Here is a 25605-nt window from a genome sequence, read left to right as displayed (position 1 = left end):
GCGGGCGGACTGCCTGAGGTCAGGAGTTCGAGACCAGCTTGGCCAACATGGTGAAACCCCCCTCTCTTCTAATACAAAATTAGCAGGCGTGGTGGCCCGCGCCTGTAATCCCAGTTACACGGGAGGCTGAGGCAGGAAAATCGCTTGAACCCGGGAGGCGGAGGTTGTGGTGAGCCGAGATCGCGCAACTGAGCGACAAAGCGAGAGACTCCATCTCAAAAAAAAAAAAAGAGGTCGAAGCTGTCTAAGCGGGCGCTGCGGTGGACTAGCGGTCAAGCCAGCCCGCGAGCGGCTCACCTGATTCACCCCCAAAACCGGCCTCCAGCGGCGTACGCGACGCTGCAGTACCCCCTCCCACGCGGCTTGTGGTCGGGGCACCTGCAGGAGGCGCCAGAGCCTTCGCAGGGGTTGCAATCTCGCGCAAGGGCCCCGAGCTCCCGAGGTACCCGCAACCTTCCGACCCCCGGGGAAGGCCCCGCGCGTCTGGGCCCCTCCCTGCCAGCAGCCAGCCCTGCCACTACACTCCGCCGCGGCCGCGCTGACGTCACCACCCCCCCCCCCCCCGCCGGCCTCGCGAGGCCATTCCCGCCCCGCCCCCTCTCCGGCGTGCGCCGCGGCTAAGGCTCCTCGCTCTCAGCTTCTGCCTGTCGCCCCAAAATGGCGGACACAATGAGCCGGCGACGCGCCGGTTGTCCGTGAGGTGGCTGTGAAGACCAACACGCGGCGAGGCTCCGCAGTTCAGGCAGAAGACCCTCATCCAAGCAGGAGGAAGAGGAGGAGGCGGTCCAACTGTTGGCCGACTTCCCTCTAGCCGCCGGCGCGGCGCCAGCCCCGCCTGGGTTGGCCCCTCGGCAGCCCGCCCGTTCGCCGCCGGGCCCCGCCCCGGTCCTGCGCCGCCGCTGCTTTCCTCAGCCGCCGCCATGAAGCTGACCGATAGCGTGCTGCGGAGCTTCCGCGTCGCTAAGGTGTTCCGCGAAAACTCGGACAAGATTAACTGCTTCGATTTCAGCCCCAACGGCGAGACGGTCATCTCGAGTAGCGACGACGACTCCATCGTGCTCTATGACTGCCAGGAGGGCAAGTGAGTGCGGCGGAGGCCCTGGGCCCAAGTCTCAGTGCCTCCCTCCCTCCGGTGGCCCAGCACTGGTCCCTCGGCCCGTCCTCCTTCCCGACTTTAGCCCCCGGCCTATTTTGCACGCGTTCCTGCCGGGGCCGCCTCCACCCCGCAGCCGTCCAGGAGACCTTTTATTTTTTCTTATTAAAAAAAATTACGATAGTCATAATTTTATAATAGCATTCTTAGTTGTATGTTTTCGGTCTCCTTTGAGCGCTATGTCTCGCTTGCCAAACCCCACCTTGACCTTGACCTTTAAACGCCCGGTCCGCCCACCCTGGGCCCAGCAGGTAGTGTTTTCAGCTCCTTAGGCTGTCAGAGGTGCTGGTCTGCTCCGGCCTCGACGCAGGACTGCAGGGGCTGCTCTCCTGCCTCCTTCGGCAGCGTCAGCTCTCTCTTCTGCCCTCTCCGCTATGACCTCGATTCCGCCCTGGCACTCCGCCCATCCCCTGCCCCTCAGCTTCCCGCGGCCTTTCTGCCGTCAGACAGCGTGGGTTGCAGTTCTTAACTGTCAGGATTTATTTGTTGTGCCTCTTTGAGCCCCCTTGCTTTTTCTTCGTGCTCGTAGCCTTTCTCTTATTCCTTCAAACTCGGTGCCCACGTTCATAAGTGAACTTTTCAGCAACATCTAAAACTTCCTTTTTGCCACATACAAACGAACTTGGTCTTCCCATCCTGACCTGAATGTGAGCTTCCTTTAAAACAAAGCAAGCATCGTAGAACAATTTCAGGTTTCCTTTCATACTTTTTTTTCTATTACACTTTTTGGTCCACTTTGAATTCCAGTTCTGATCATGAAACTTTTATGTTGCCACAAGTCATCTGGAGACCCACCATACCTGCATCTTTTCGCAAAATCTAAGCACAGCACTTTGACTTTTTCCTTGGGGGTCCTTGTCAGCCCCCTCACCGCACGCCTGTGGACTTGCAGCTCGGAGCCAAAACTAGTTTAGATTAAATTTGTTTTACCCTTAGCCACCTTCCCCAAGAAGGCTTGCTGATGTTTGGTTTAATTCGGTGGCCTCTGGTTTTGTCAGACTTGATTTTGTTACCTAGTAACATATTATTATTATTATTTTGAGATCTTGGGTTTTTTCCTACCTCTCCAGCTGTTCCTTTTGCTTTTTTTTTTTTTTTTTTAACTGGTGTCTTTCTTTTGGAACGTATCTCTTCATTTGTGAATTTGATTATCTGAAATAATGCTAGTTTGGACTGAGCTATAATGGTATCCCCCCCAATTTTTTTCCCACTGGGGCTGTGAGAAAATATTACGTAACTGGCTCTGGATCTGCCTGCAGTATGTGGCAGAGTGGTCTGCAGTGGTGGTCTTAAGGAAGAGGGAATTGTTAGCTGAACAAATACTTAGTTATTTGAGTCAGTGTTACTCCTTCAGTAGATAGATTTCTGTCCTGGTCTGGTCACTTGAATCAGTTTAAAAGAGGAAGTAACACTAAAAGGTGTGGTAGTAGGGTCCGCATTGTGGGGTCCTGGAGGAGTAATTTGAAGCTGGCTTGCATGAAATGTTTAATGCTTTTGCACAGATTAGAACCTCTTCCCAGAACCTCAGGATGGAGATGTATATCCTCATTTAAAGAAAATGAAGGTTGTAATAGCCTTTCTTTGCTGTTTGTCTCCAAATTTGGCATAATTTTGATTTGGGAAGGATGACCTTGACGGGAAGCCCTGTCTTTTTTTTTTTCCTTATGTTTTTGGGACAGAGTCTCCCTCTGTTGCCCAGGCTGGAGTGCAATGGCATGATCTTGGCTCACTGCAATCTCCGTCTCCCGGGTTAAAGCAATTCTCCTGCCTCAGCCTCACAAGTAGCTGGGATTACAGGCGCCTGCCACCATGCGCTGCTAATTTTTGTATTTTTAGTAGAGACGGGTTTCACCATATTGACCAGGCAGGTCTTGAACTCCTGACCTCAAGTGATCCACCGGCCTCGGCCTCCCAGAGTGCTAGGATTACAGGCATGACGTGCTGCGACTGGCCAAATCCTGTCTTGTTAAAAGTAAAATGCTAGTTTTGTGACATAAAGCAGTTTATTCACTCACATAGCATTTTTACATAATTACAGACGAACAGAAAGTTACAGCAATGTTTCAGATAACTCCCATATGATTCAGTAACTGGTTACATTTTCTGCATTTGCTTCATCACTGTAGGTAAATATTTGTATGTACTGTGTGCCTCCCCCCACCCTTAGAGTTGGAGGTATCAAGCCCCTTTAAACACTTCAACATGGATTTTCTTTCTTTCCCTCCCTCCCTCCCTCCCTCCCTCCCTCCCTCCCTTCCTTCCTTTCTTCCTTTCTTTCTTCCTTTCATCTTTCTTTCTCTTTCCTTTTCTTCTCCTTTTTTCTCTTTTATTTTCTTTCTTTTTTTTTTTTTTTTTGAGATATAGAGTCTCGCTTGGCTGCCCAGGCTGAAGTGCAGTGGCATGATCTTGGCTCACTGCAACCTCCAGCTCCTGGGTTCAAGCGATTCTCCTGCTTCAGCCTCCTGAGTAGCTGGGATTACAGGTGTGCGCCACCAAGCCCGGCTAATTTTTGTATTTTTAGTAGAGACAGGGTTTCACCATGTTGGTCAGGCTGGTCTCGAACTCCTGACCTCGTTATCTGCCCTCCTCGGCCTCCCAAAATGCTGGGATTACAGGCGTGAGCCACCGCACCCGGTTCAACATGGATTTTCTAAGCACAGAGACATTCTTACATAACCAGAGATCCAAATTAGGAAATTTAGTATTGATACAGTACTATAGGGCATGCTCTTTTGAGTTTTCTCTGATCAATTAATTGTGACCTTGTTTCATTATCTGTGGTGAAGGAGTGGCCTGGTAGGAAAGAACTGGGTTCTAGTTTGGCTTGTGACTAGGTATGTGACAGTGGTCAAATTCTCTGGATATTAAACAACCTCTTTAGTTTCCATTCTAGGCAATAATATGACAAAAAGTTTTGTCACTAGTATAGGTCAAACCAACCTCAGAAGAAAAGAATTATTTCCTTGGAAGACATGGTATTGTATTTTTTTTTTTGATACGGAGTTTCGCTCTTGTTGTCCAGGCTGGAGTGCAATGGCGTGATCTCAGCTCACTGCGACCTCTGCCTCTGGGGTTCAAGCAATTCTCCTGCCTTAGCCTCCTGAGTAGCTGGAATTACAGGCATGCACCACCATGCCTGGCTAATTTTGTATTTTTAGTGGATACAGAGTTTCTCCATGTTGGTCAGGCTGATCTCAAACTCCCGACCTCAGGTGATGCACCGCCTCAGCCTCCCAAAGTGCTGGGATTACAGGCGTGAGCCACTGCGCCCAGCCTTTATTTTATTCTTTTTTTTTTTTTTTTGGTTTTTTTTTTTGAGATAGCCTCACACTTTCCTAGGCTGGAGTGTAGTGGTGTGATCTTGGCTCACTGCTGCAACCTCTGGCTCCTGGGTTCAAGCAGTTCTTGTGCCTCAGCCTCCCAAGTAGCTGGGATTACAGGCGCCCATCACTGTGCCCAGCTAATTTTTGTATTTTTAGTAGAGATGAGGTTTCGCAGTGTTGGCCATGTTGGTCTCAATGCCTTACCTCAAGTGATCCGCCCACCTCGGCCTCTCAAAGTGCTGTGATTACAGGCATGAGCCACTGCACCTGGCCCTTTTTATTTTATTTTTTTTAAAGACAAAGGTCTTCCCCTGTTGCCCAGGCTGGAGTGCAATAGCATGCTTATAGCTCACTAAAGCCTTCATCTTCCGGGCTCAAGCGATCCTCCCACCTCAGTCTCCAAAGTAGTTGGGCCTACAAGCACTCGCCAACTTAACTTGGTTATTTTTATTTTAGTGGAGACAAGGTCTCACCAGGTTGCCCAGGCTGGTCTCAAACTCCTGAGCTCAAGGATCCTCTCACCTAGGCCTCCCAAAGTGCTGGGATTACAGGTGTTAGCTACTGTGACTGGCTGAAGACATAGTATCTTTATTAGATGACCCTAATGTTAGAATTTGGGAGTCTGAAAATGGCTAAAGCAAGATTTTGTATGCTTAGTATTTTCCAGTTTACCGGTCATTTAAATTTTCTTTATAATGGAGTTCACCCGTTGAGTGATATTTCAACTTGGAAGAATATAAAGGATATTGTTCTGTGGTAGGTAAAGCAAATTACTCAAAGCGAAAGGTTAATATTATTTTCCTTGTTGATGCTTGATCACCAGAATTGGTTGGAGGAAGGAAGCTTACCAAAATATTTGAAAAATGCCATGCATGTACTTTGTAAAACCCACATGGATGCAGTACAATATAATCTTGCTTTCAAATTAGGAAGTGAGTCCAGGTGAGGTGGCTCAGACTTGTAATCTCAGCACTTTGGGAGGCCAAGGCGGGCGGATCGCCTGGGTCAGGAGTTCAAAACCAGCCTGGCCAGTGTGGTGAAACCTGTCTCTACAGAAAAGTACAAAAATTAGCTGAGCCTGGTGACAGGGGCCTGTAATCCCAGCTACTCAGGAGGCCGAGGCAGGGAGGCAGAGGTTGCAGTGAGCCAAGATCGTGTCACTGCACTCTAGCCAGGATAACAGCGAGACTCTGTCTCAAAAACATAAAAATAATAAAAACCAAATTAGGAAATGAAATGAGGCAATAGATTTCTGTTATTAGGAAAAAAAAAAAAATCTCAGGTTAGTGTTTCTGATAAATTTGAGACAAATAGACCAGATCTAAGTGGAACCAGAAGTTTTCCTTATATTATTCCCTTTTAATTTGTCAAGTTAGAGTTGGCTTTTCACGTTCTTTTTTTTTTTTTAAGACAGAATTTCACTCTTGTTGCCCAGGTTGGAGTGCAATGGCACAATCTTGGCTCAGTGTAACCTCCACCTCCTGGGTTCCAGTGATTCTCCTACCTCCGCCTCCCAAGTAACTGGGATTACAGGTGCCTGCCACCACACCTGGCTAATTTTTTAAATTTTTAGTAGAGACAGGGTTTCACCATGTTAGCCAGGCTGGTCTCAGACTCCTGACCTCAGGTGATCCACCCACCTTGGCTTCCCAACACGCTGAGATTACAGGCGTGAGCCACTGTGCCCGGCCAGGTTCTGTCTTTACTATTGTAAATGGGATGAAATAACTGATGTAAAGTTCTTCCACTGGTAGAAGCAAAGTCAACTATAGAGAGTAAGTATACAGCCACACACTCAGATTCCCTCACTGGTTACCACACAGTAACCCACATCAGAACCCCAGACAGTGGACTTGGCGAAGTAGCCTTTGCTGATCTTTTTAGGAGTGAAGTATTATTTCAGTAAAGGTAAGAATGTGGAAAATCTAGTGCATTTGTAGTGAGAAGTCTTTTGGAAATGGGTTTCGTGTAGGGAAACCCTTGGCCTCACTTTAACAAAAATTGAAAGTGCAAATAATTGACTTCTTAAAAAGACTGCTTGAGGCCGGGCGCGGTGGCTCAAGCCTGTAATTCCAGCACTTTGGGAGGCCGAGGCGGGTGGATCACGAGGTCAGGAGATCAAGACCGTCCTGGCTAACACGGTGAAACCCCGTCTCTACTAAAAATACAAAAAACTAGCCGGGCGCGGTGGCGGGCGCCTGTAGTCCCAGCTACTCGGAGGCTGAGGCGGGAGAATGGCGGGAACCCGGGAGGCGGAGCTTGCAGTGAGCCGAGATCCGGCCACTGCACTCCAGCCTGGGCGACACAGCGAGACTCCGCTCTCAAAAAAAAAAAAAAAGACTGCTTGAGTCATGTAATTGTTTTGTATCTAGATTCTGAGAGGATTTTACATTGAGAGGGTCAGCTTTCCTTTTCATAAATTGGAACTCTTGGTTAACATTGGTACAGGATTTATGAAATCCTTCTAAAGACCTAAATATAGGACATTATGTTAAAGGCTTTCTTGTTTTCTGAATTGGTCATATTGGAGAGTTGTTTTAGCATTTGAATCTGGATTTACATAGATATTTAAGTCTCAAATTTTTCTTTTTCTTTTTCGAGATGGAGTCTCGCTCTGTTGCCCAGGCTGGAGTGCAGTGGCGCTATGTCAGCTTACTGCAATCTCTGCCTCCCAGGCTCAAGCAATTCTCCTGCCTCAGCCTCCAGAGTAGCTGGGACTACAGGCACTTACCACCACGCCCAGCTAATTTTTGTATTTTTAGTAGAGATGGTGCTTTGCCATGTTGGCCAGGCTGGTCTCAAACTCCTGACCTCAGGTGATCCACCCTCCTCGGCCTCTCAAAGTGCCGGGATTACAGGCGTGAGCCACCGGCGCCTGGCCTAACGTTTTTCTAATTTAACCAGTATGTGTTAAAGAGTTTTTGGTTAAAGGTTCTGTTGAGATCAGTTTTAGCCTTGCTCTTCAAGGTTCTGTAGAGGGAGACATTTAAGGAACTTAAACAAATGGAGATTGGTAACCTCTAGCTTGGAAATGTGTAATTTTTTGTCTGTTTGTTTGTTTGTTTTTGAGGTAGAGTCTCACTCTCTCGCAAAGACTGTATTGCAGTGGCACGACTCTTGGCTTACTGCAACCTCTGCCTCCTGGGTTCAAGGAATTCTCCTGCCTCAGCCTCTTGAGTAGCTGGGATTACAAATGCGTGCCACCACACCCGGCTAATTTTTGTATTTTTAGTAGAGATGGGGTTTCATCATGTTCGGCCGCTCTCGAACTCCTGACTACAGGTGATCTGCCTGGCTCGGCCTCCCAAAGTGCTGGGATTACAAGTGTGAGCCACCACCTTATGGCCAGAAATGTGTGATTTTACATTAAAGTAAAAACAAAGGAACTATTTAACTGGTTTTGCTAGAGAAAGTTAGGCTTGCCTTCTAAAAGGCTCAGCAAGTGCTTTTGACCTGTAGGATAGGAAGGATGGATGTCTTCTGCAAGAGCAGGTTACATTAGCAAAGGCAAGCAGTTTTGCATCTGGTTTCAGTCCCTCTTTGTTGTAAGTTAGGACTTGTTTTGTGTGCTTTTCTTCCCAAGTAGATGTACAGCCAGGCATCACTTAGATGGTGATCATTACGTGAGTTTTTGTTGCCCAGTGTCATAGAGTGTATTTACACAAACCTGATGGTATAACCTGTACACACCTAGGCTGTGTGGTATGGCCCATTGCTCCTAGGCTGCAAACCTGTACAGCATGTTACAGTACTGAATACTGTAGGCAATTATTATATAGCATTGTTTGTGTATCTAAACATAGAAAAGGTACAGTAAAACAGTATAAGGAATTTTAAAAATGATACATCTGTTGTAGAGGGCAGCTCCATTATAATCATGAAACCATTATCCTATGTGCTGTCTGTTGTTGATAAAAATGTCATCACATGGCACATGACTATTTTTTCTCAAAGCTTACTTTTGAACATTGTAGTAAAGACTGAATTGAATCCCCAGATTTACTTTTACTTCCTACCTAACCTTGCCATTAGGTGTTCTAAGGTGGAAAGCTTCTTCAGATGGCTGTTGCTTGAGGGTTGTTTTTTCCCTTTTGGAAGAAATTGTTTCTTTCCAGTGTTAGAACTTACAAAAAAATCCTCACCTTTGCTACATCATTCAAGTGCTTCTCTTTATGTGGAGATCCCAGATTTTGATGATGGAGAATGTTTATGACTTTCTCTTTCTATTTTCTTATCAGACCAAAGAGAACCCTGTACAGTAAGAAATATGGCGTGGACCTCATCAGATACACTCATGCAGCAAACACAGTCGTTTACAGCTCTAACAAAATAGACGGTAAGCAAGCCTTCTTTTTAGGAAGTTAAGGTCGTGGTTTCCTTTGTTAAATAGTTTGTGGAATCTTTGTGACTACTTCTGCTTTGACTATAGTTACTTTAGTTTAAATATTTTCATATAATGTTAGTAATGTTAATTACGTTGTTTTGACTGAAGGAATGCTGGTGGAAGCAAGCCATTAGTACTTTTGAAGGACTTGAGACTGAGTATGAAAAGTCTCCAATTTAGAGAGGGGAGTGGAAAAAGGAAGCAACTAATTGTATTTATGATTTGTACTTCCTTAAACTTAAAAGAACACTTTTAAAGCCGAGCGTGGTGGCTCACGCCTGTAATCCCAACACTTTAGGAGGCCGAGGTGGGTAGATCACTCGAGGTCAGGAGTTCAAGACCAGCCTGGCCAATATGGTGAAACCTTGTCTCTGCTAAAAATACAAAAGTTAGCCGAGCACAGTGCTGTGCGCCTATAATTCCAGCTACTCGGGAGGCTGAAGGAGGAGAATCGCCTGAACTCGGGAGGTGGAGGTTGTGGTGAGCCAAGATCGCGCCACTGCATTCCAGCCTGGGCAACAGAGCGAGATTCTATCTCCAAAAAGAACACTTTTAGAACAAATAAAAGGAAAGAACACTTGACACACAGCAAGTGATAAACAACAGGACTTTTTCTTTCAAAATGATAGAGATTTGAGAAAAGTTTCACAAATGCTCGAACTATGAGTAGTTTAAGGGAAGTTAGAACAGTTTTGGTATTTTCCCAACCTTAGTCACCTCTGATTCCAGGAATGTTTTTTGATCTAAAGAGTAAAGAGTTACTCTTAGAAATTGAACTTGTGAGTTTCTTTCTATTATAAACAATCTCTGTTTTTACCTGCATTTCTCTAGCTAAGTCCTAAGAGATTGTCGTGGTAACCGAACTGTAACACTTATTTTCATGTTAGGATTCTTTAATTTTTTTATTTTTGTTTATGTTTTATCTATTTTGTTTTGTTTTGTTTTGTTTTTTTGAGACGGAGTCTCACTCTGTTGCCTAGGCTGGAGTGCAGTGGCGCGATCTCAGCTCGCTGCAACCTCCACCTCCCAGGTTCAAGTAATTTTCCTGCCTCAGCCTCCCAAGTAGCTGGGAGTACAGGTGTGTGCCACCATGCCCAGCTAATTTTTTGTATTTTTAGTAGAGACAGGGTTTCACCATGTTTGTTAGCCAGGATGGGTCTCGATCTCCTGACCTCATGAGCCACCATGCCCGGCCTATTCTTTATTCTTTTGAGACCGAGCCCTGTTCTTGTTGCCCAGGCTGGAGTGCAATGGTGCAGTCTCGACTCACTGCAACCTCAGCCTCCTGGGTTCAAGCGATGCTCCTGCCTCAGCCTCCCAAGTAGCTGGTATTACAGGCGCCCACCAACACGCCCGGCTAATTTTTGTATTTTTAGTAGAGTTGAGACTTCACCATGTTAGCCAGGTTGGTCTCGAACTCCTGACCTCAAGTGATCTGCCTGCCTCAGCCTCCCAAAGTGCTGGGATTACAGGTGTGAACCACCACACCCGGCCAGGATTCTGTTTTCAAACTTATGTCAGTGGTTTATTGATGATCATCTCACATTTTGCAGTAAGGATTTTTTTAGGCCAGGCATAGTGGCTCATGCCTGTAATCCCAGCACTTATGGAGGCCTTGGAGAGTGGATCACTTGAGCCCAGAAGTTTGAGATAAGCCTGGGCAATGTGGGGAAACCCCGTCTCTACAAAAAATACAAAAATTAGCCAGATGTGATGGGATGTGCCTGTAGTCCCAGCCACTTGTGAGGCTGAGGTGGGAGGATTGCTTGAGCTCTGGAGGTCTAGGGTATCGTGAACCGTGATCACACCACTGCATTCCAGCCTGGGTGACAGAGCGAGGCTCCATCTCAAAAAAACAAAAAAGATTTTTCTAATGTCATTCCACAAGGATGGCTTATACTGCTATTTTGGCTGTACCTATCTCAGAGCAGATTCGGTGGACGTCTTTTTTTTTTTTTTTTTTTTTTTCTTTTTTTTTTAAATGAGACTCTTCTGCCTGTACTTGATTTTTAGTAAGTATATCATTTCTACTTTCCATGCCTGTATTTCAGAAGTGGTTTTCTAAGGAAGCAGCGTAGTTAATGATTTTGGACAAGAATGTAAAACCTTACGATCCTGAGGAAACGTGTCTATGTGATCATCTGAATGACTGGTTTATTTCTTCTGTTGGGCTGTTTTTCTGAGTGATTAAATGAGGATTCTCCAAATGTGGTGCGAGATGAGGCAAATGTGTGGCACTTGTAGCTTTGCTGCCAGGCCTCTGCTGTGAGGATGTTCCCTTTCCTGTCTCAAGTGCATCCTGAAGAGTTCCTCCAGCGCTCCGTTTCCTTTTGCCTGATTCCAGGCTGAGGTAGTAGTTTGTACAGTTTGAGGGTCTATGATACCACCCGGTACAGGAGATAACTGTACAGGCCACTGCCTTGCCAGGAACAGCGCGCCAGCTGCCAAGTGGGGCTGAGAGGATGGCGTCGCCCTGCTCATCTCTGGGAAACCAGGTAATGGGAAGGAAGTCTTTTTCATCTTAGGGCAGGTGAGTCATTGTTAGCAGTAGAATAACTAGAAATACTTCGTAATTGTCATTCAGTAAGTTTGAAGATGTTTTCAAAGAAAATTGTGTAGTGTTCAAGCTATGGAATATACAAATATCCCTATTCCCCCTCCCAAGTTAAATGCCCTCTTATTAGAAAGCACCCCTGTGAAGCCCTGGGATGACTCAGTGCTTTCAACCCCTTTATTCCTATGTTCTGTTTGCCTTCAGAATGTTCTTTCCATGCTTTTCTTTCTGCATTTTGGTACCATTTTCCCTTAGCTGTTTCTCAACAATTTTTTCCTTATTCCTAGTCTTTTTAAGGGGATAATACTTTCCTCTTTTGCAGTTTTATTCTTTATGGCACTTCATTTCTCTACTGCCACCATCTTTTTTGTTTGTTTACTCTTTCAGATAGAATCATTTGGTTAAGAGTGTCTTATTTTTCCCCAAGCACAAATCTCTGATCCTTTCTTTAATATTGTCAAAATCTCACTGCTATTACTCATTGGTATAAGGATTTGGTTTTTTTAATGTCTTAAGATCTTTTTAACCCAGATCTTGACATCACTTTTCTGACCTTTTGTTTATTTTCATTGTAATTTGTGTATCCAATTGAAGAATGTTCAAATAGGTTGAGGGTGGGTCAACACACTGATAGAGAACTCTAGACAAAAATTGCTGCTAGGGTTCAACCTGATCTTCAGTTTAACTGCCATGGCTGCTCACCTCTTTAAGTCTGTTTGCTCAACAGCCACATATTTTTCTTTAAGGTTTGCCATTCTGTGGACACTAGACCAATATCTAAAATTATTATGTGTGCTTTACTTGTTTTGTTTTTTGGCCAGGGTATATTTGCAGGGTGCGAGTTGCATTGTTATTATGAAGAAGCCAAATTGGTAATAAAATGTGTTTTCAAACATTGCTTTCTATGCCATCAACTTAAGAACTTTGCTTTTGAGTTAGGTGAAATCTACATGCCCACTCTTCAGCTGCAGAGTAGAATTATTCACCATTATTTATTCATGCCTTGCTTGGGATATAGAAGACAAGGGATTATTTGACCTTGTCTTTTCAAGATGAAAATGCAAAGTAAGTTTATTTTAAACAGTATGATATCATCATACCTTGTTTGTCTTTTTACAGATACTATTCGTTACTTGTCCTTGCATGACAACAAATACATCAGATACTTTCCTGGACATAGCAAAAGGTAAGACCCATGTACTATAGAAGCAGATAGTTCTTTTATCCCTGAGGTTACCCAGAGAATAGAAGGCTAGAGAGAGCTTATTAGTGAACTGAAGCTACTTCCTCACTACTGTTTGGCATTCTTCATCTTCTCTTAAATAGTCAACTGTTGATTTACTAAGGTTATAGAGGTGCGGGGGTAGGTGTTCAAAGATATCTCAGTTGAAATATAACTAGGCCCAGTGCAGTGGCTCACACCTGTAATCCCAGCACTTTGGGAGGCCGAGGCAGGCGAATCACTTGAGGTCAGGAGTTTGAAACCAGCCTGCCAACATGGCAAAACCCCATCTCTACTAAAAATACAAAAATTAGCTGGGTATGGTGGCAGGCATCTGCAATCCCAGCTACTTGGGAGGCTGAGGCAAGATAATCGCTTGAACCTAGGAGGCGGAGGTTGCAGTGAGCCGAGATGGCACCACTGCACTACAGCTTGGGTGACGGAGGGAGACTCTGTCTCATATACCTATATCTATATATATGTATTTCTAGTTATATATATATAATATATATATAATGTGGGTTATATATAATTTTATGTAAAATTTTATATAATTATATATATATATATATATATATATATATGTACGGTAACCCAGGATGGTTTTGATTGGTATGGAGCCCTGACAGAAGATAGCCTGAGAGCCTCCTATTAGGAGTTGCACTTCCAGGCCGGGCATGGTGGCGTGGCGTAATCCCAGCTCTTGAGGGCAGATTGCTTGAGTGCAGGAGTTTGAAACCAGTCTAGGCAACATAGTGAAACCCTGTCTCTACAAAAAAATACAAAAATTAACCAGGAGTGGTGGTGTGCGCCTGGAATTCCTACTACTTGGGAGGCTCAGGCATGAGAATTGCTTGAACCCACGAGACAGAGGCTGCAGTGAACCAAGGTGGCGCCACTGCACTCCATCCAGCCTGGGTGACAGAGCGAGACCCTGTCTCAAAAAAAGAAAAAAAATGTTGCACTTCCAGTTGGGCAGGCCATTTGTGTTGCTGAAATAAGAAGGCAGCCAGTGGTAACTATAGTTTCAGACAAAGGATGGCTTATGGTAAGTAGATGTTTTTGCTTGTTTGTATTCAAATTAATGTTCACAAATGTACTATTTGTAATTAAGAGTTGATGCAGTTGTTTCAAATGCTTTCCAATCCTCCCAATTATTCAACCTCTTGACTTCCTGATTTTTTTGAGACAGAGTCTTGCTCTGTTACCCAGGCTGGAGTGCAGTGGTGCAGTCTCTGTTCACTGCAAGCTCCGCCTCCTGGGTTCACGCCATTCTCCTGCCTCAGCCTCCCAAGTAGCTGGGACCATAGGCACCCACCACCAAGCCCAGCTAGTTTTTTGTATTTTTTAGTAGAGATGGGGTTTCACCGTGGTAGCCAGGATGGTCTTAATCTCCTGACCTCGTGATCTGCCCACCTCAGCCTCCCAAAGTGCTGGGATTACAGAGGTGAGCCACCGCACCCGGCTGACCTCCTGATTCTTGATAGATGACTTTGTCCCTCCTTTTATGAGAAAATCAAGGCTGAACAAAATGAGTTCTTTCAACTGGGCGAAGTGGTTCAGGCCTGTAATCAGCACTTTGGGAGGCTGAGGTGAGAGGATCACTTGTGTCTGGGAGGTCGAGGCTGCAGTGAGCCATGATTGTGCCACTGTACTCCAGTCTGGGTGACAAAGCAAGACCCTGTCTCCAAAAAAAGAGTTCTTTTAAACATCTATCCCTTCCACCTAAATTCCTCTCTTCCTTGGAATCCTTTCCTTGAGAAAGCTGTGTTCTTTCTTTCACAAAACAAACCTTCCTCTTTCTGCTTGCTTCCATCTCCTTAATCGGCTTTTCCTTTGCTGCCTACAAATTTACTTGGTCTTTCTTATCTTAAGTCTACTTATTGACCCTATCCCCCACTCCTTTTCACTATCAAACTTGAAAGAATAATCTGCACATTCCTATCTCCACCTCCTCACACGTATTCACTGTTGAAATCTTTTTTGCACTAGTCCCAGAATCATCTGTGGGGCTTTATCCAAACCTTTGTCCTTCATTCCCTGCTGCCTCTAGTTAAAACCCACTGCTTTGGGCTTTTCTTGGTGCTTAACCTCTCAGTAAAACTTACTTTCCCATGGCAAGTGACTTTTCCCATGTCAGTTCTGTTCTTGTAGTTCTTAGCCTCTGTTTTGACTCTAAAATAAATACTCTATCCGCTTTCTTGTGATTTTCTATCTCCATCGCTGATTTCATTCACCTTCATTCAGGTAGCTTCCCAAATCAGTATTTTTAGCTCATATCTGTTATGAATTTCAGACCCACCTTCCATCTACAGGTTTTGTTTTTTTGTTTGTTTGTTTTGTTTTTTGAGATGGAACCTTGCTCTGTCACCCAGGCTGGAGTACAATGGCGTGATCTTGGCTCACTGCAACCTCCGCCTCCTGAGTTCAAATGATCCTCCTGCCTCAGCCTCCCGAGTAGCTGGGATTACAGGTGTGCACCATCATGCTCGGCTAAGTTTTGTGTTTTTGTAGAGACAGGGTTTCACCATGTTGGCCAGGCTGGTCTCAAACTCCTGACCTCAGGTGATCCGCCCGCCTCGGCCTCCCAAAGTGCTAGGATTATGGGCAGGGCGCCCAGCACCACCTACATGTTTTATACACATCTTTGTAGCTGTCTCTTCTGTCCAATACTCTTTCCAATACTCAGGTCCAGTAGTCTGTCCGTCATTGTTACATTCTTTGGGCCAGCTTCTCTCTATCGTCCTCATATTTCTTCATCTCTGTCTCTTCCAATTCTGGCTCAAAGCATCTGTTGTCAGTGCACTCTTTTTCCCTTGCCATGATATTCAGTGAGTTGTTAAACTATTTAGTTTTCCCTAGGTTTAACCTCATGTATTACTTTCTTCTGTGTTCTCTCCTTTGCTTCTGCCCTGGCTCACATACCCTGTAAGGTAAATTATTGTTAGCTCCTAATTAATCATCCCATCTCTTAACCATCCTGCTTCAGCATCCTGGATTGCAGTTTGATTGCTTCACCGTCTCCCTTAATGGTTCTCTACATTTTCCTTGCTCCTTCCTCTTGTAGTCAGGTTCTGCCCTTTCTGGCTCTGACCCATTTTCCCAGCATTTTCTCCTACCGTTCCCATTAAGGTGAACTCTCGGCTACTTCTTGAACATGGGCTTCGTGCCTTCCTGTCTGGCACCTGTCAGAAAGGTGTCTCCCTTCGAAATCCTTTCCACCTCAGATGTTGTGTCTTTCCAGAAGCCATCTCTGGATCTCTTGGAGTCATGTGGACTGAACAGTTAAAATTCCTTACGCTCGGGGTCTGTCTTCTCCATGTGTTCCCTGTACTTCTCAGCATAAGAGTCTTGTACCTCCTCTGAGCTCTTGGGCTGAATGCCATGGCATATAAAAATTACATGTCCACAATGTGTTCTGCTCATTCTGGTTTTTGTTTTTTAAACGGTGTCTTGCTCTGTTGCCCAGGCTGGAATGCAGTGGTATGATCTCGGCTCAATGCAACCTCCATCTCTGGGATTCAAGCGATTCTCCCGCCTCAGCCTCTTGAGTAGCTGGGATTACAGGTGCACGCCACCAGGCCTGGCTAATTTTTGTATTTTTAGTAGAGATGGGATTTCACCATATTGGCGAAGCTGGTCTCAAACTTCTGACCTCAGGTGATCCGCCCACCTTGGCCTCCCAAAGTGCGGAGATTATAGGCATGAGCCACCGCACCCGGCCTACTCATTCTGTTTTATTACCTCCTTAGCATTCCCAGGAAATTTTGGCTTTTAACAATATCTTTTAAAATTTTAAGTTGAGGAGCTGGTGCAGATGTTAGTTGAGTTATATTGGAAGAAAATGTTTTTAAGTGAGTGCCTCTTGATGGTATAACCACAAAAAAAGGGATCAAATTAGGAATACAGTTGCTGTTAGCGTAGGCTTGTGGTTCTCTAGGTGTGGTGCCCAAAACAGCAGCCTCACCCATCACCTGGGGCTAGTTAGAAACTCAGATTCACAGACGCCAAGTCAGGCCTACTGGATTAGAGGCTCTGGGAGTAGATCCCAGCAATCTGTTTTAACCCACCCTCCAGGTGATGCTGATGCCACTTAGGTTTGAGAACATCTGTGTAGTCCTCACACATCTTGATAAGGAATCATGCTTTTTTATGTTTTTTTAAATTGAGATACAGTCTACATACTATAAATGATTCCTTTAAAAATGTACAATTTAGTGGTTTTCACTATATTTGCAGAGTTGGACAACTATCACCATTGTCTAACTTCAGAACATTTTTATCACTCCAAAGAGAAACTCTGTACTCATTAGTAATCACTGCCCCAGCCCCTACCAACCACTGATCTACTTCTGTCTCTATAGATTTGCCTATTCTAGACATTTTGTGTAAATGGATCGGTTAATATCTGATCTTTTGTTTCTGGTTTCTCAAGGTTCCTCCATGTTGTCACATGAAGCAGTACTTTATTACTTTTTATTGCCAAATAATATTCCAGTGTATAGATAGATACAGCACATTTGTTTGTCTAGCCATTAGTTAATGGACATTTGGGTTATTTCTACTTTTTGGCTATTATGAATAATGCAGCTCTGAACATATGTGTACATTTTTGTGTGGACATATATTTTCAGTTATCTTGGGTAAATACCTAGGAGTGGAATTTCTGGGTCACATGGTAACTGTTTCTTTGGAAAAACTTTTCCAGAGCAACTGTACCATTTTTACATTTCCATTAGCAATGTGTGAGGGTTCCAATTTCTCTGCGTCCTCACCAACACTTGTCTGTCTTTTTATAGCTATGCTGGAGGGTGTGGAGTAGTATCTCATTGTGGTTTTGATTTGCATTGGAATCATATATTTTTATTTTGTAGCTTTAATTTTTTTTTTTTCATTATACTAGTTGTCTTTGTTCCAGATATGGTTGTGGTATATGTGTTTTAGTGTGCTTCTTAAAATGGCAATTTCAGGAGAACAGGTATATATATATATATAGGTAGGCAGAGTGATTTAGAATTCACATCCAATTTTTGCTAATATTTCGCATCAACTCCTATTTATCTCAATGTATTGCAGGGTGGTGGCCTTGTCCATGTCACCTGTGGATGACACTTTCATTTCTGGGTCTCTTGATAAGACCATTCGACTCTGGGATCTCCGGTCTCCTAACTGCCAGGTAATGGTACCTCACAGTTATGCTTTTTGAGCATTTTCTATGGTAGGCCCTATAATGAACTCTACCTCTCAAAGAAGGGAGAAAACAGTGGTTCCATTCTGGGATCCCAGGGTCTTTTTAAATTTTGGAGAAAATCTGTTTTCTTAGTTGGTAGCTGCTAAGCAAATACCCTAATCTAGTGCAGATTGCATTGTACTCTGTGGCTTAATTGTTGTGAAGTTTTTGTTGTTGTTTTGTTTTTGTTTTTGTTTTGAGACAGGGTTTTGCACTTGTTGCCCAGGCTGGAGTGCAATGGTGCGATCTCGGCTCACCACAACCTCCACCTCCAGGGTTCAAGCGATTCTTCTACCTCAGCCTCCCAAGTAGCTGGGATTACAGGCATGCACCACCATGTCCGGCTAATTTTGTATTTTTAGTAGAGACGGGGTTTCTCCATGTTGGTCAGGCTGGTCTCCCGACCTCAGGTGATCCGCCCACCTTGGCCTCCCAGAGTTCTGGAATTGTAGGTGTGAGCCACTGCGCCCAGCCAGCTTAATGTTTTTAAAAGTGTTCCTAGAGCTTTTAGCTTCAAGGGATTTATTTTTATTTGAATTCTGTGTCTGTAATATTGTGCAGTTAGAGTTGTTCAGAAATTGTTGTCTGGAGACCTGTTTTTTAAAAGCTTCATTTTAGTTTTATGTTTGCTTTTTCTGTTCTGTAGGTAGGCTGATATTTGTTTGTATGCCTTTCTTAGTTTTAATTGGGAAAAGTAAATTATGTAGTGGTAGGGTCCTGGATTCATTTTTTTTCCCCATTGTACTAGCAGTCTTTGGTTGTTCCAGGTGTGGTTGTGGTATGTGTGTTTTAGTGTATTTCGTATTTCTTTTCTCTTAGGGCCTTATGCATCTGCAGGGGAAGCCAGTTTGTTCTTTTGATCCAGAAGGGTTAATTTTCGCTGCAGGTGTCAACTCTGAAATGGTCAAACTTTATGACCTTCGTTCTTTTGACAAGGTAAATCTTTGAATCTTTGAGCTATCTTACTATTATGGTGAAGTAGACATGTAACTGCTTTTTTTTTTTTAGACAAGAGTTTTGCTTTTGTTGTCCAGGCTGGAGTGCAGTGGTGCAATCTCGGCTCACTGCAGCCTCTGCCTCCCAGGTTCAAGTGATTCTCCTACCTCAGCCTCCCAAGTAGCTGGGATTACACATGCCCACCACCACGCCTGGCTAATTTTTTGTATTTCGTAGAGATGAGGTTTCACCATGTTGGTTGGGCTGCTCTCAAACTCCTCACCTCTGGTGATCCACCCACCTCAGCCTCCCAAAGTGCTGGGATTACAGGCGTGAGCCACCACGCCTGGCCCTGTAAGAGCATTTTCTACAAAAAGAAAAATATGGTAGATATTAAGAGAGTGGCAGAGAAGTAGCTTATTCTCTGCTTTCCTTAGTCAAAAAGGGATCTAAAGGAATAGGATGGGAATTGGCTCTAGCAGAAGAAATTGTTAATATGCCTTGGGCCTGGGACTACTATTTTTTTATCTTTTGCAGGGGCCATTTGCTACCTTTAAGATGCAGTATGATCGAACTTGTGAGTGGACAGGACTTAAATTCAGCAATGATGGCAAGCTCATCCTCATTTCCACCAACGGCAGCTTCATTCGTCTCATTGATGCATTCAAAGGAGTGGTGATGCACACGTTTGGGGTGAGCTGATGGCCTTCGACCATGGCTGTTTCCATGCTCATACTTCCTATGCTAAGAATTATGTTAGCTGGTTGGTGGAGACCAACAGTTACTCTTGACTTACTCATGAAGGCATGCACTTGTATTTTATTCCTGCTCATTGAACTTACCTCCCTTGGATTCTGTAGACATTCATTTCTCACCAAGTGACCCAAGTTTGGTATTTAGATATAAAATAATGTCCTAACAATAAAGTTTTCTTACCCCCTTGAGTATACCTTGAATACAGAGTTGAAGGTGGGAGTGGATTGTCAAGGATGGCAACCACATTTGGAAGCTGGGTGGTGTAGTACATGACAAGGAAAGAGTTTCATGGAAAGGAAGGTGATGCATGTGCTAAGTCAGTGTTTGTAGGCAGCCGTTTTTATTAATGGCTCTGTAACAACAAAAGAACTGCTCTGTTTTGTTTTAGGGTTATGCCAATAGCAAAGCTGTCACACTGGAGGCTTCATTTACTCCAGACTCTCAGTTTATTATGATTGGTGAGTTTCCTTTATCCCCTGTGGGGGTTATTTCTCTGGTACTATGCATTTTTTTGTTTAAATTATTAACTGAGACATTATTATATATTTGATAGATGTTCTCAGATCTGTATAGTACATTATGCCAAAGACATAGTGTCTTTTAACTGGCCTGACTGGACCAAAATTTGAGTTAAACTCTATAAGCACTACCTTATTAGTAATACTAATGTTCTGGTGTAACCCTGCATTCAGTCATCTTAGTGGCTGCCTGTCGGTAGGGTAATGGTATTCGGCCCCTTTTTTAGATGAGAAAACTGAAGTCAGAGGGGAAGTGACATGCCTGTGAACAAATAGCTAGGGTCAAGATCAGTTTCCAAAGTGTTCTTCCTTCACTGCCTCTCGTCCCTCTCAATTTTGCCTGACGGATGGGTCCTAAAGCTTGGCCTATCCTCAGACCTCAATCCATGTCTCATTTCCAGTTGTCTTTGCATTGTGTCTTGAGCTGTTACATTTTCCTTGAATATCCTCTTTAGGTTCAGAGGATGGCAAGATCCATGTCTGGAATGGAGAGAGCGGTATAAAAGTAGCTGTGTTGGATGGTAAACACACAGGCCCGATTACCTGTTTGCAATTCAACCCCAAGTTCATGACTTTTGCCAGCGCGTGTTCCAATATGGTATGTGAACAGTAAGAGGTGTCTGCCACTCAGGGACCCTTTCCAGTTGAGGTGGTGGGTGCCTCAACAAGCACAGCAAGCTGTGTTCTACATAGGTAGATTACAAGCATCCAAGTACATGTTTCTCAACTGGTGGTTTCCCTATTTCACCTCCTATTATTTGACCTCTGGGCTGATTTTGTCTTTCATTTTTATTCTTCTTCCTAGAGGTGATCAGGAATCACCTTTGAGCTCCAAGGAGATCATAGGCCAGTTTTTGCTCTGGACCCTAAATTTAGGTCCAAACTACCTGGGCTATGCTTGGCAATTTTTTTGCTCCTTAAGATACTCTGAACTGGCCTATTGTGGTTTCAGTTTTCCATTCCTGTTGGTTTATGCCAGATTCCCAGAAATTTCTACAGTTGGTCATAACTCACCACTTAGAATTAACTCCAGGCCCTTGTCTCTTCCTAGATAATACTAACAGAATAAAGGATCAGTGAGTCTCAGCTCCGGTTTTCCCTTGTGATCTCCTAAACCTACCTGGGTGTTCGGGGATGAGACATTTCATTACTAGCCTACCCAGAACACATTGCCCCCTTGCTTTTTTTTTTTTTTTTAACCAAGAAAAAAAATGTTAGAAGAAATACAGCAAAACCATCCAGTTCCTTATTTTTTACAGCCCAGGAAGGAGAGGACCTGTTGGAGGTAACCTGGTGGATTAGCAATGAGGCCAGGTTACCTATTCACCCACCTCCCAGGCAGCACTCCTTTTTTTACATTCCTTTAAAAAAAAAAAGAGTCTGCTCTGGTGGAAGGTGTTCAGTGATTATTGGAGAAAAACAGAACCAGTTTACTTTCACAGAGAGGGAAGAGTGTTTCTGTCTCCTTAGAGCATCAGGGTTGGTTAGTCAGGAGGGAGGACCACCAGAGCCATTGGGGTTGGGCACATTTTTGCTGTGGGGTGGGATGTGAATAACCCTCAGCAGTGAGGAAATGCTTGGCTTTTTAAAGTTGATTTATGTTCTCCTTCTAGGCCTTTTGGTTGCCCACCATTGATGACTGACCCTGATGCTGCTCGGCTATTTCTGTACAGTGAGGGCGGCCAGCAGGAAGATACTCAGAGGGGACTGAGATAATAGTGGGATTGGATCATTTGACTGGGCTGGAAAACATCCTTTTACATGGCCTTCCCATGGATGTGCTGTACATCTGCTCAAAAGAAAATAATTACTTTGATGAGCGTCTTCAAAAGGACTCTTGGTGCAACAGACTCAATTGGAACTCAGCTTTTCTAGCGATCACTGCACCAAGCTCTGCTAGAGGAGCAACCGGACTCACGATTTGATAAAGGGGCTCTCAAGCATCTTCAATTTGAATGTACATTCTGCTGAGGAGCCAGTGAAGTCATCAGTTCCGCACATCCCTTCTCCTACCCCCCAACTGCATGGGAAGTCACAGTCCTGGTTTTGAAATTCGGGCAGCTCAGCCGCTTGCCCTCACCCTGCATGTCTTGTTACTGGGTCTCCCTGTGTACTTGTGGCATTATCCACAACCATCATGTTTCTTAGGTGCCAAACATTTCCAGAAACATTTTCATATATCTTGGGGTCAGAGAGAGGGACAGATACAGAAGGAAGCCATGCAGTTAGTTTCTGCAGTTAGTCGTGTGAGGCTAGGTGGTCGGGCAGGCCTCAGGCTGTCGGTGTTGGGTGGGAAAAGACCCAAGGGCCGGAAAGGGGAGGGTAGCGGGAGGGTAGCAGGTGGGTTCCTAGGGCTGGAAGGTTTAGCAGCAGCCTGGTGCAGTGCCCTGTCATCAAGACAAACCCACAGTCCTCCTGGGTGCCTACCAAGCTTGGTTTATACAAAAGCAAGGTGGGAGTCTATTTTTGTACATGAGATACATCACACTTTCCTGTGGGCCAGTATTGTGAAGTGAGTCTGAGTTGTTTACACTGATGCCTTCCCTGCCCACCACAAATTGTGTACATAGTCTTCAGATGATACCACCCCTTTCCCCGGCTCCCAACTAAGAGCTGGTTCTAGGCCTGTGTTATATGTCATATTTAGCCTTTTTATATATGACCTTTGATTTCTGTTGTTTGTATTTTAGCACAGTGTATGCACCTTCATTTAAATACATCTGTGTGCATACAGATATGCATATATGTGTGTGCGTATGCATATATCTCTCATCTGTAGTTTCTGAGAGTTCAGCTGAAGCACATGGAGTCCTGCAGCCCAGGAGACACATTGCATCCCTGCTAATAGTGTTTGCCACAAGTATTAGTGAATCTTCCTTATTAATGTTTTCATTTCGGAAGACTGAAGCAAAGCTTACAGTGTTTGCTGTTTCCATGGCAGCTAAGTGAGGGTCTTGGGATGACTCATTGTGTTCCTTAAGCTGTACTTTGGGGCCATCTCTGCAGTATTAGCCCCCTTTTTGCTTGGTGGTACTCTTGTCTGTGCCTGTGTGTGTGTGATAGTCACTCTTGCATGGCTTCCATGTCTGTCTGGTTTGTGGCATTTGGGGATAAGGTGCTGGAGCCAGAGCATTTTCAGTTTGTTTGAGGCCTCGTTGCCAATGATAGATCATTCCCGTTGACCTGGTATGTCTGCTTGCTTGCTGCTTTTCCTTGCTTTCTCTTGGAAGAGGAAGGGACTCTGGTCAGGCCCAGGCTGAGTGAGATGAGCTGCAGCTGGCTCATGGCCTTCTTAGAGCAGAGAGAGTGGTCTGTCATTTTACTAAGTTCCTAAACAAACATACAGGCAACACTCCTTGCAGATCCAGAAACTGAGGCACAGTAGGGTTATGACTTGCTCAAGAATACGTAGCTGCTAGGGAGTAAATCAAGGCATCACAACTTCTGTTCAGCGGGCAGGAATAGGCTGTGAATTGCTAGCACTGTTTTTTTTAAGCAATTACTTTTTGACTTGTTCCTCCAGCGGAAAGTGCAAGAGGCGTACACCTTTCCCAAATGTAGACTAGAATCTGCAGGATGCCACCCACTGTATAGCTCTGCTTTCCCAGAGAGGAAGAACTTTTAGAAACCAAATGATCTTGTTATTGCCCACCCCTGGCTTTTCAGGGTAGAAAATTCATGATGGGAAGGATTGTTAAGAGAATGGTTGGAATCGTGGGTTAACAGGAAAGGCTACGTAACTTCACATATCTGCAACCAGAGCAGCCACCGAGCATGACGTACTCAGCAGCAGGAAAATGATTGAATTCCTGTGTGTCCAAAACTGAGGCACCATGTTGTTTGAAAACATGCCACCTCAAGGCCGAGCACAGTGGCTCACGCCTGTAATCCCAGCACTTTGGGAGGCCAAGGTGGGAGGATCACCGGAGGTCAGGAGTTCGAGACCAGCCTGACCAACATGGAGAAACCCCATCTCTACTAAAAATACAAAATTAGCTGGGTGTGGTGGCACATGCCTGTAATGACAGCTACCCGGGAGGCTGAGGCAGGAGAATCGCTTGAACCCGGGAGGTGAAGGTTGCAGTGAGTTGAGATCGTGTCATTGCACTCCAGCCTGGGCAACGAGCAAAACGCCGTCTCAAAAACAAACAAAACATGCCATCTCATGGCTTGTATTGTTGGGCCCTGTGGTTGCAAAGCTGCCTCCTGAATTAAAGAAGAAAGGGAAAAGATACAGCTGGAAGTGAGTGGAAGAGATGCTGAGGGCTGGGGCTGCACAGATGATCTCAGCAGAGCTAGAGGTGCTCAAGCCCTACTGGGGATGGGTGGGGAGTGGGGCAGCGGCATTTGCTACCTGAGGAATCAGGGCCAAAGCCACTGATGTTTATTTGACAGCAACACTGCACTGAGTACTTAAATACTTAAAGAAATTATTTCCCATTGCAATTATAATTACTGCTTATTAAGGAAATTTTGGGAATTTTAGAAAGAATCAAGTTTGCCACCCAAATGCTACCACTGTTAATCTTTTGGTGTTAAATGTTCCCCCTAGACATTTCTGTGCATAGATTTTCGGTGTGTTTACATAGTCATTATTCTACTGTATATACAATTTTATGTCCCTTTTGTACTTAACATATAAACATTTTTTCCATGTTACAGTCTTAAACAGAATTTTATGGCTGCCTTCTCTTCGATTTGAGTTTCTGTAGCATTGTTTTCCTGGTCCCAGAGCTGGAGGGAGGCTTGGGTTTTCTCCTATTAGTTCTCCTGGCTCACCGTGCAGCTTGCTGTAATGCTGTGTGGATGGATTGCTGGGCTCTCTGGGACTGCCTCTGACTGCCCCTTGGTAACCTAAGATTTATGGGCTGGTGGGAGGAACCCCTAGAACCAACCTTCAACCCCAGGCTGTAATAGCCATAGAGCCAGAAATGACTGACTGGGAAAGACAAGCCTGAGCCAGCCTGAGTCTTTGAAGACTGTCTGGCACTTATCTCAGGCTGCCTTGCATCCCCTACTGTTTACCTCAACCCTTGACCAGATTGACAACCTCTAGTTGGAATTTGTTTTGTCCTGCTAGGCCCTGGCTTCAGGAGGGCAAGGATATTGGAGTCGCTCTGAGGCCCCGGCACGCAGTCTGGCGGAAGGCAATTGCTTTGGTAACCCATCAGGCTGCTGCTCTAGCTCAGCATCCTCAGAGCTGTAGAACCTGCTTCCTGCTCTTGCTTCACCCTCTCTGGACCAGCGAAGAAAACCTCGGGCCTGCTACATTTTCACATTGCTCATGGGACTCTGTGGCAGTGGCGGAGGGAACATCCTAACGTGTGTGTGACAGGCCGTGCATAGGCTTCTCTGACACAGACTGTACGAAGGAAGAGACCCACTCCTGGCCTGATGGGAGGACTGCTGCCATGTTCAGCTCTGCTGGGAGACGTGAACAAGTAGGTGAGCATGGCTGCCCTTACAGCAGCCACTCCAGTCTCTGGCCTGCTTGCAACTGAAAGACCTACTTCACCCACTCCCCAGGCT

At 44.9% G+C, this 25605-nt stretch overlaps 1 protein-coding gene across 1 annotated transcript; it reads left to right on the top strand.

Moving 5' to 3' along the window:
* Positions 1–632: 632 nt before the first annotated feature.
* Positions 633–24771, top strand: WDR82 (WD repeat domain 82). Its single transcript, XM_033209714.1, has 9 exons — positions 633–1081; positions 8715–8812; positions 12534–12600; positions 17713–17812; positions 18686–18802; positions 19340–19495; positions 19947–20016; positions 20532–20674; positions 21690–24771. The coding sequence occupies exons 1-9, from the start codon at positions 921–923 to the stop codon at positions 21717–21719; spliced, it is 942 nt and encodes a 313-aa protein (XP_033065605.1). The 5' UTR covers positions 633–920; the 3' UTR covers positions 21720–24771.
* Positions 24772–25605: the final 834 nt, after the last annotated feature.

Source organism: Trachypithecus francoisi, unplaced genomic scaffold, assembly GCF_009764315.1.
Source record: "Trachypithecus francoisi isolate TF-2019V2 unplaced genomic scaffold, Tfra_2.0 Lachesis_group0, whole genome shotgun sequence".
NCBI classification, from domain to species: Eukaryota; Metazoa; Chordata; class Mammalia; order Primates; family Cercopithecidae; genus Trachypithecus; species Trachypithecus francoisi.
The sequence above is the reverse complement of the archived record's forward strand: the minus strand, read 5'-3'. Positions and strand labels throughout refer to the sequence as shown.